The 10,778-nt window shown below is 47.7% G+C and overlaps 1 protein-coding gene across 2 annotated transcripts in view; it reads right to left on the bottom strand.

The window, feature by feature from the left end:
* Positions 1 to 10,778, bottom strand: part of NTRK3 (neurotrophic receptor tyrosine kinase 3) — a 359,566-nt gene that overhangs the window by 66,458 nt on the left and 282,330 nt on the right. For both annotated transcript variants that reach the window (XM_006164381.2, XM_027766658.1), the window contains exon 12: positions 4,680 to 4,810. In XM_006164381.2, coding sequence (XP_006164443.2) covers positions 4,680 to 4,810 — 131 coding nt within the window. The remainder of the gene's footprint in view (positions 1 to 4,679; positions 4,811 to 10,778) is intronic.

The following is a 10,778-nucleotide window of genomic DNA, read 5'->3' as shown; positions in this document are numbered from 1 at the left end:
TCGAGTCCTGAATCTGGTGGCTTGCTTTCTCACTTCCTCTCTCTCTCACTCTCACCCTCTGTCTCTCTCTGGTCAAAATAAAAAAATCAATGAATGGATAAATAAAATAAAAACAAATAATTATAAATTAAAAAAAAAATAATAGTAATAACAAATGGAATTAAATAAATTAATTAATTAAAAAAATTAAAAAGACTAAAAAAAAAAAAAAAGAGAGAAGCAAGAGACATGGCAAGACCCCGAAGTTTTCTATGGCTCCAATTCCTTCAGAGCCATTTAAGACCTGCATCTTGCTCAAACTGTAGGTTCTGCTACATTTTTTTAAAAGAATGAATTATTTATTTACTTATTTATTTTCCAAATTTCGCCAGAGAGTGGGACAGAGAAAGTAAGAGAAAGAGAAAGTGAGAAAGCAAGCCTCCAGATCCAGGACTTGAACAATGGCCAATCACATGAGAGTCCAGTATCTTAACCATCACGCCACCTGCCGGCACCTCCCCCTTTTTTGTTGAGAGGGTTTTTGCTATAAGGTGCATGTACTTACAAGAAAGACAGAGCCACCTGCCGGCACCTCCCCCTTTTTTGTTGAGAGGGTTTTTGCTATAATCTGAGAAACCACTCCTGGAAATGGTCATGCTGCAATCCCTTCTCCTCCATTCTCCTCTTGAGAATTTGGGCACACACGCACCCGCACCCAGCATGAGTTTAAGCTGCCAGGACTCGAACCCTAGTGGACTACATGGGAGTCCAGTGATGTAACCATTACGCCATCTGGTGGCCCCTATTTTTCTTTTTTTTCACTCGGGAGAGAGAGCCCCAGGGATGTTCAGTTTCTGATTTCACTAATATCCTGCGAGTCTTTTATTATATACAGAGGGATATGCCCATCCCCTAACGTTCAGTTACCTAGACATGCACACACACACACACACACACCAGTCCCTCCCTTTTAATGAAGAAAGTCACTTTTCTTTTAGTTCTTCAAAATTCACTATCAGTTCTCCTTGGTGAGATTCCCAAACAACTTTACCAGGTAGGCGAGTGGGTAGTGGTGCTCCCTGGCAAAGGCACCCATCCCCTGTTTTCCTGGATTAATACTGGTTATTATCATCCAGGTGTTTTTCAGATAAGATCCAAACACCTTTCACAATGACTGATCTCTGCACCTCAGGTCTGGGCCTCACTGACCTTTCTGTCCCTGGTGCTGTTTGATCTGCCTCAGGGCCTTTGCGCTTGCTGTTCCTTTCGTCAGAAAAACTCTGAAGTGAGTTCCAGCTAAGTGACTAGCAAGATTAACTGGCACCGCACATCACTGCTGAAGAACACACCGACAGGGACCCACGAGACCTGAGCGGTCACTGCTAACTGGAAATAGAGAGATGCACCTGTCCCACAGAGAGACTGCCCAAGCGTCAGCTCTGATTATACCCAAATTCATTCATACCACTTAGATCTGTTCAGGTCATCACTTAGCACAATGGAACGGTATAGACACCAGTGAAGTAAGAGGGCAGAGTGGGTAGTTTTTTCATGCAACCTAGTATAAATGCTTTTGAGAAACTTGTGAATGATCAGTGTTTAAAAATTCTGTTAAGAGGATCAGCAGGTGGCATGGTGGTTAAAGCACTGAACTCCCACATGGTTGATCGCAGTTCGAGTCCCAGACACAGGAGCTTGAAACTCAGGCCAGGTGCATGTGTGTGTGTGCCGGAATTCCTGCGAGGAGACCACAGGAGGAGGGACTGCAATGTGGCCATCCCCCCCCGGAGGGGATTTCTTGATTTCTGTCTGTCTGTCTCTCTCTCTCTCTCCAGTGAGCGCATGTACCCTATAGCAAAAATCTCTCTCTTTAAAAAAATGCTGGTAATAAATGAAAAAAAAAAATTTAAATGGGAACACAGTAAAGATCTGAGAGTCTATACTCATTGTTTTACAAATATTCGAAGTTCCTGCTCCAAATTAAAGTAACTAAAACTGAACATCATGAATACCCAGAAACAAAAACAAAACCCTCCAAACCAAAAGGTGCCCCAAAGTCCAGACATATTAGAAGAAATACAACATTCAATCCAAATGGATAAAATGATCAATAACCCAAATGTGAAGTTCTCACAGATACATTTTATATAAACAGGCTTATAATAATTGTAAAATAAGTAAATGTACAAAGAGAGTGAAGAAGTAACAGCTTTGTTTTGTTTTTAAAAATAAGATAGCTAGGAGCCGTCAGGTGGCGTGCTGGTTAGGACGCTGGACTCTCACATGGCCGACAGTGGTTCAAGTCCCGAACCTGGCAGCTTCCTTTCTCATTCTCCTTTTCTCTCTCTCTGTCTCTCTCGGGCCAGATGAAAGAATAACAATAAATAAATAAAGTTCAATGAATTTAAAAAAAATAAGAACAGAGAAAGAAATAAAATGAAGATAATAAGATGAAGAACCAATTATTAGGTCATCAGAAAATTCATGATACATTTTTGCATAGAAAAACACCTCATGACTTTTATGACAACCCAAAACATGTGCTGGAAATAAAACACAGAGTCACTGAAGTTAAAAGAAAAACCTCCATAGACAGAAAACTGTAGACCAGATAGAAGCACAGAAAGAATTCACACATTGGAGGAGCTCTACGATTCACCCAGGACACATAACGGAGGTCAGAGAAATAAAGTAAGGCAACCCGCGGGGATGGATCCTCCCCGATCTGTGGTGGAGGGTGGCTCCCTCTGTTTTAATGCACGGTCAGTACATTATTTGTCCAATGACCATTGACAAGTGGCTTTACTCATTTTTTTAAATCTCCCAGAGGGGGTGTGTGCTTGCTGGAGAGAGACCTACAGAGAGAGAGAGAGACAGAGACAGAGAGGGAAAGTGAGAAAGCATTCCCCATGGAGGATGGGCACGCTGCAATCCTGTCTCCTCCACGGTCCCTCTTCTCTGGATTTTGGACACACACATACACACACATGCCCAGCATGTTTGTCAAGCCACTGTGTCCGAGATTTGAACCATGTGTTTGGCCATGTGGGATCCAGCCACCTTGATCATCACACCACTGGCTGGCCCAGTATCAGCAATTAAAAAGCCTCACGAGGTACATTATTTTAACGTCACATTGATACTCCACGTATGGACAAATGATGCACTGTCCTCTCCCATTCTTCATTTCTTTTACCTTAAAAACAAGCTGTGGGGGCTGGCAGGTGATAGGGTGGTTAAGGTGCTAGACTCCCACATGGCAGACTGTGGTTCGAGTCCTGGACCTGGCAGCTTGCTTTCTCATTTTCCCTCCCTCCATTTCTCTGGTGATCTCACATGTCCTAAAGCAAAATTAATAATAATGAATAAAATTAAAAATGAAGAAGAACAACAGAAGCTGCAATGTCTATTCCTTTGTTCCCCTATAGCAACTGCTGGGAAAAAAATTAAAAAAAGAAAGAAAGAAAATTCTTGCCAATTGATTGAAAACCACAATGTTGAGAAAGCCTAACCTTGGGTTATACTTGTAGGTGTTCATCAGATGTACAAAATTACCCTGCATTGACGTGAGAATGAACACAAAAGGAAGAAACCAGGAAAAAAAAAAAAGGAAGAAAAGCCAAAGAGAATAGGGAGCGGGAAACAACGTTTCTGGAACGTTCTCTGGAAGAGAGGGCATCGTCTCCCAAGCTGATGGCTGGGGTAAGACACTGAGCCGTAAATGGTGTCAACCCTGGAGTGCTCCTGGCCTCGATATTCCCAGAGCCAAGGAGAGAAGGAAATCCTTTTAAAAGGATGAAAAGAGAAACTCATTTTCCGCATTACCCAGCCTGGGTACTGTCACCACTGCTGAAGGACTCAGGGGAAACTTTTCCCGGGGTCTTAGGCTATCATTTCATTTCCTGCTCAGAGTGCCAAAATGTCTAGTGCATTTACCAGTTCCCAGATGGACGAGGGAATACCCCGTGGATCACTGTCCTCCTGGACATTCAAAGTGCCAGGGTAGTACAGATTTGAAGGTTAGGAACAAGATTCAAAACCTTCCCACATCCCTGCTTCGAGCCCTTAAAGACGCCCTCACTTGTCTGCCCACCCCAGGCCTCTGGAGCGAGCTCATTGGCCAAGTACCCAGCACTGAGAAGAACGAGCTTCTAAGAGGGCAATACTCCAATTGCTGGTTTGCTTGCTAGAAGAGAAGTCAGCAACCTGTGCCCATTTTTGTAAAAACAACTTGGTGGAAAACTGCCCCCTCATTAGTTAATATATTGTTCATGCTGTTTTCCAACTAGGTGGGCACAATTGAGTGATTACAACAGACAACATATGGCCCTGAAGGCCTAAAATACTTACTATCCAGCCCTTTCTCTTTTCTTGAAGAGGTTTTTGCTATAGGGCGCGTGCGCTCGCTAGAAACACAGAGAGACAGAGAGACAGAAAACGAGAAATCACCCCCCAGGGGGGATGGCCATGCCACAATCCCTTCTCCTCCATTCTCCTCTCGGGATCTTGGGCACACACGCACACACGCCCAGGGTGAGTTTAAGCCACCTGGTCCGGGATTTAAACCGCGGTCGACTACGTGGGAGTCCAGTGACATAGCCATTACGCCAACTGCTGGTCCCTAGTGGCGCCAACTTCTCCAGCGGGGTGAGCCTGCCCTCCTCCTGGTACCCGCGTGTCTCCAGGATTCCAGGATTTACCTTCACGGCCACGAGCATCTTGTCCTTGGTGGGGCTGAGGTTGTAGCACTCGGCCAGGAACACCTTCCCAAAGGCTCCCTCGCCCAGTTCTCGTTTCAACACGATGTCCCTCCTCTTTATGTGCTGGACATCTGGGGTGGGGGACAGAGAGGAGGACAGCAAAGTTAGTCACAGGGGTCTAAGAGGGAGAGCCCTGCTTCTCAGCCCACAGCAGGGAAGGCCAACCTCGAGCACCCCAACTTGGCATGAAAACTGGCATGGCTTGACAGTGTGAGCGTCTGATCTCAGCACTGCCCCTAACTAGCCCCTCACCTCCCAGACCCATGGCTTCCTCCACTAGAAAATGGAGTCAGCAGTGAAGGCACAGGATCCTGGCGTTCACCAGCTATTACTGGGGAAGATGGTAGAGGGCAACCCAGCCATCGTTCACGCTAGGCCCTGGGGGTTTTGATAGAGTGGGTTGAGGGGCGACTTTTCTAACAACTCCCAGCTGACATTAGGGTGTTATGGCTCCTACTTTAAATAGGGAGGTCGCCCGGGTGTGGTTGAGAATCGGGTTAAAATCCTGGCTCCATTCCCTTGCTAGTTTTTTGGAGTTTGGGAAACTGATTGAACCCCAGAACCTCAATTTCATCATCCGTAAAAAGGGATTAACACAAGTACCTCCGTCACTGAATGCTTGTAAAGATTAAATGAGATAATCTATAGAAAAAGATTGGCACAGTGCCGAAGACGAGCGAAAGACACTGTGTGTACACACACACACGCATACCACACACACATACACACACACACACGCACACACAGTCGCACTCTCTTTCTCTTGGGGTAATGCAATTGTTGTAAACGTTGCAAGTGTCACCAGCAAACTAAGTCCGTCTGCTTGTACTCACGGTCAACGGAGGGAGGCCAGAGGCTGGAGAAGCGAGTCTATTTCCGCAACCAGGTTTCGGGGAAGCCAGAGGCAGTGGTATTCCTTTTCTCTCCCCAGACCTTCATTCAGGGCACTCTCTGAACTCGCCTTCTGTGATCTCACGGAAGTTTTCTCGAAATACTTTAAGCTACCACTTAATAGTTTCTGTCACGAGCCAGAGAAGCCAGTGGGCAAGCTCCAACACCCTGTCTCGGAAAGCTCAGCAGGTGCTCCGGATTCACAGGTGCAGGAGGCAAGCTCGTGCCAGTCAGGCCTCAGGCCAGTCAGAATCTATCGCCCTCCCCGGAGCGATTATCCTGACTTCTCACCTGGCCATTCCTCAAACAGACCTCCCCACGACCCAGCGCTTGACCAGGCTGATCTCATTAGAGGCCTTTCTTCATTTCAAGATGGCTGCCGTCCTGCTAAATCCCAAGCCCGCTTGTTTTCCTAGCTCAGTGCCTGGTTTGTGATAGAAACTACTAAGTGGTAGCTTAAATTATTTTAGAGGAAACCTCTACTTGACCAGTTCCTCCCCTCTGGAAAAGACCAAGGAGATCACAAAAGGCCAGTTTGGAGACCGCCCAGAATGAAGGTCTGAGAGGAGAGGAGCACCCCGCCTCTGCTATTTCACCAACCTAATTAGACTCTGCGTTGGGGGGAAAGCAGAGCTGTGACCTGAGCCCTCCCACCTATTTGGAAAGAATGCTAGGAGGGGGTTGCGCAAGCAAGTAGGCTGGAGATGGAAGGCGCAAGCTCACTGACCTTTATGTTAATTGTTCAACAGGCAGAAGACCATTAAATACCTGTATTACCGTTACAAATAGCACCACAGGCCAAGGAGGAGGACTGTCTCCAATGACCTTGTCAAACATGGAAGTCAGATCCAGGACCAGGCAGAGTGTGAGTGAGGAGACATGGCAGGAAACAAGGCCATGACTTGAAGGCTTAGGTTAGGGTGTTTTTTGTTGTTGTTTTTCAAAGAATTATTTTATCTTTATTTTTTATTTTAACTTGACCATAGAAGAACAGAGTGAGAGAGAGAGAGAAAGTGAGTAAGTAAGTCGCCAGGTCCAGCACTTGAACTGGGGTCAACCATGTGGGAGTCCAGTGCCCTTAACTAGCATGCCACCTGCTGGCCCCTGGTTAGGGTTTTGGTTGATTCAGGGATTCATTTTAGAATAAACTACACAAATCTTTTTTCCTTTTTTCCCAATCAAAATTCTTGGTGTCCCAGATGGCCTGCCTGGCAAGGATTTGTGGGAGAGAAGCATTCACAAAGCATTTTCTCCCTCCGCGACAACCTACAGGCTAACAGCTGGTGGTGGCTGGTCCTCACAGGCCACAGGCTGTGATGGGCTGCTCCCCACTTCAAGGCTGCGCCTCAGACTTTACCAGGGATTCCAAATTGCTTCCCTTCTTCATACCCTCTGTCTCTATTTCCCAGCTCTAAGGACAAGGCTCTTTTTCTTAAGCCTTGAAAGGGAAGGCTGAAGAGTCTCCCACTGAGAGAAAATGGGAGGTCAGGACCTCTCTCTGAGGCCATCTGCTCATCACCGACTAATCATTCCCAAGTGACTAGTGATGACGCACAGGCTCCTGCCAGGTGAGCCGTCCTGACATGGCCTGGGAGTGGAGATGGGGCTGGTGATGGTAGTGGTGCCATGCCAAGCCCACACCTCTGAACATGCAGGGCTTGGTAAGGGATGGGCAGTCAGAGGAGCTCTTCCACACCTACCCCCTCTGAGAGCTTGTGCACCTCACGGGCCCTTGGTTCTCCGATGGTGCACCTGTAAAATGGGTCTGGCGGGGTAATACAAGTTCTACTTAACTATTACCTGGGCTATTGTAGGTAGAAGTCCATACTCTTCAAAAGCCTCTAAAATGCAGGTTGTGTTGTGGTATTTTTCAATATAGTGTTATTGTTTTACACAAAGGAAAAACAGGTGGTGGCTGAGATGGGCATAGAATTCAGAGCATAAAGACGTGGCAGAGTCGTAGGTCCCTGGGGAAGAACTCCCTTTGACGCTGAGACTCCATCTCAATCCCACCCTCCCTCCTACTTGAACATGTACCAGAATCTTCTAGAAAGTTTGTTAAAAACAGATTCCTAGGCTCATCTTCCATTGATCTAAATCCAGAAGGTCCAGGCTGAGGCATGTGAATGTGCTTTTCTGAGTTCCCAGGTGAGGCTGACAACTGCTGGTCCAGGAACCACACTTTTGAGAATCTCTGGAATAGGACTTCTTTGGCGGGTTAAGAATGAACCAGCCGATGAAAGGTGTTCACCTTTACAGCTTGGCCTCAGCAGGTACCATGCCCACAAACAGTTTAGTCATACCTCACCTCCAGAAGACCCGGAGGAGGTCAGCAGTCCTGGATGGGTTCCAGCTCCTCCTCCCCTCCTGAGCTGAGTCAACTATTGAGTCGTCAGGAAAGTCACGATGTATTTTTTTCTCTTTTTCTGTGCAAAAATGTGGCATGATCTTCCCAACAGCCCAATAGACTGAGTCAAGTCTCCTCCCAGAGCCCCAAGTACCCATCCATGCAATGGAGCTCACGCCTCTCTTTGCCTTTTTATGTTCTAGAAAGATCTATACAAAGGAAAAGCAGTATTATATAATTTCCTGGGTCCTTCAGTCCAACTCTAGACTGTGTGACCTCACTAGCTCGCAGTTAGAGTGAGGGCCAAGGAGCTTAATGAAGAGTTGAACTCTCGTTTAGCTGCTGTGCGTGGGTCACATCTTTCGTTTCTCCTCTCTGACCCTCGACAAGAAATCACAGGCTTTGGAATATTCCAACAACCCGAGTGGGCTCAGCGTACAGGGAGTGGTTTCTCAACCCTCCCTCAATATCCCGAGTCAGAGCCTGGCAGCAGCTGCAAGCCCCCAGCTGCTGAAAAGGGGGAGCTTTGACAGCTGTGGGTCTTGAACGTAGCAGGGGGCAGGTGACCACATGACTGGAAACCAGTCAGCTCTCTGCAAGCACATGAAAAAGGCCAAGCAGAAGCTTCCGATGGGCCAAAGTGTCTTCCCCAAATCTGCAAACAGATCTCTTTCGGGGATATGGAAATACGCAGTAGTTCAGAATCAAATAGCGTTGGCTCATTCCAGTCATGTTCAAGGTGAAGGTAAATTTAAGATCCATTCCTGTGCTTAGCCATGGGTGGGCGTGAGCACTCAGAAGGGGCAGAAGAAGGATAAGCTATGAAAACAGACTCCAGTCCACAGACGCCATAAATACTCCCTCAAGAGAGGACTGGTTCCCAGCCATGAGGCTAGGAAGCCCCTCAAGGTAACCTGGGAGCTTTGGCAAAGACAAGCTGAATGTGGGCCAAACACATAAGCAAATCACTTCCATGTGGACAATCTCATGTACCAACGAGATGCTAGACTCCACAGGACCATCTGAACAGCCTTCCCTGAACCTCCCAACGAAGAGGCAGGGCACAGAGAATTAATATTCACTCCATCCTCCTGTCTTCAACAGTGGATTCTCATAACTACCCTAAATATATACCCCTTCAGGGTAACGGAAGGGGGTATGTGAGAAAAGGAAGTAGCAGCAAGCAACTTTCCAAACCTAGAGGTAAAAATTAGCCAAGAGGACCCATCCTTCTTCTTTTCTTCTTTGACATAGATTTTTGCTATCGGGTGCATGTGTTTACTGAAGAGACAGAGACAGAGAAAGAGAGAGAGAAAGTGAGAAATCACATGCCCCCCCCCCCTCAGGAGGGGATTGACCACACTGCAATCCCTTCTCCTCTAGGGATTTTGGGCACACATGCACACGCGCCCTGGCGTGATTTTCAAGGTGATGGGTCCAAGACTCGAACTGTGGTGAGCCATGTGGGAGTTGAGCACCTTAAGTACTATGCTACCTGCTGGCTTCTCCTTCTTCTTTTTATGACTCCCACACTTAAGTTCTTTCCTTTCCTTTTGCTCCCTTTAACCCTGTTTTCCTGGACTTGACGGCCATCAAAACGATCCGGTTTGCAGATGCTCGACCCCCACCTTCAGCTTCCCTCTTCTGTTCTTCCCTCCTGCTCCACGTTCTCTTGTCCAGCTCATCCAGAGACTGTATTACAACATTTTCTCAAAAGAAAGTGCCAGAGCTCCCCCCGCTCCTCCCCCGAAGGCCACTGGGAGCGGACAAAGCTCTGGGGAGGACGGTGTGGTTGGGGGCTGAGTGGGAAGAGCTGGCTCTGCTCAGGCCCAGGGGACTAGCAGGAGCGAGCCTTTCAGTTTCTGACGTCCACGCGTCTATGTGGGTCCCTGCTTGCACTTATTTTTAGCTCTCGCAGAGCTGCTCAGGGCTGCCTCTGGTGAAGCCATCTGACCTGCATGCCAAGAAGTGATGGATATTCTTAGGAGGGGAGGGCATCAATCTCCTTTTACTGCCTGGCTGGCTGGCCCAGCAGAGTCTGGGTCACAGGGCTCAGACGTCGGGACAGTGGAAGGAAAGGAGGAGGAGGAGGAGGAGGGGACACAGCCCAGGCCGTGGGAAGACCTTCCAGTCTCCAGCGATGAAGGGGCACTATGCAAGAGACGACAGAGCAGAAGAAACTGGGGAGGTTCTCTGGGAAATGAAAAGGGTTTTTGAAACGTTTTGGCCAGACTGTCCCTAACTCCTCTTTGCAACTGGGGTCCATCCGAGAAAGCCACCTGTGGACCTTCTCATTCCCCCAGGACAACGGGTTCATCTGACACAAACACACATCGAGAATTCAGTTCCAGCTCCAAGAATTTTCCTCTGTAGTGGGAACCAAGATAACTACTCCATGTGTGTGGGGTTCACTCCTGGGAGGTCCTCCAGGCCTGCAACAAACTTGACCTAGAGCACACCCTCACATCCAGCAGGGTCACTGCATAGCTCTGTCCAGGAGACCCAGAGCCCAGTGGGAGGTTGTGGTTAACCCTTGTCCCATCTCTGGCTGCCTGGGCTGCCTCCTCAGGGGCATGGAGGAGGTCACACACATCAGTCCCCATAGACTGATAGAGCTGGCCACAGAGGTGACAGCTGTCAATGTCACAACTCTGTTCTGGAAAAATGGGGTTAGGAGGATGCAAGTATATACTACCCAGCCTTGCTGACCAGGGATAAAGAGGGAACAACAACATCAATACCAAAAAATGCCACTGCTACAATAGTGAAAACTTGGGGGGGGGGAATGGGCTGGGCTGTAA

Source organism: Tupaia chinensis, unplaced genomic scaffold (assembly GCF_000334495.1).
Source record: "Tupaia chinensis unplaced genomic scaffold, TupChi_1.0 Scaffold143616_1, whole genome shotgun sequence".
NCBI lineage: Eukaryota > Metazoa > Chordata > Mammalia > Scandentia > Tupaiidae > Tupaia > Tupaia belangeri.
Note: the sequence above shows the minus strand (reverse complement) of the source record. Positions and strands in the feature narration are given on the sequence as shown.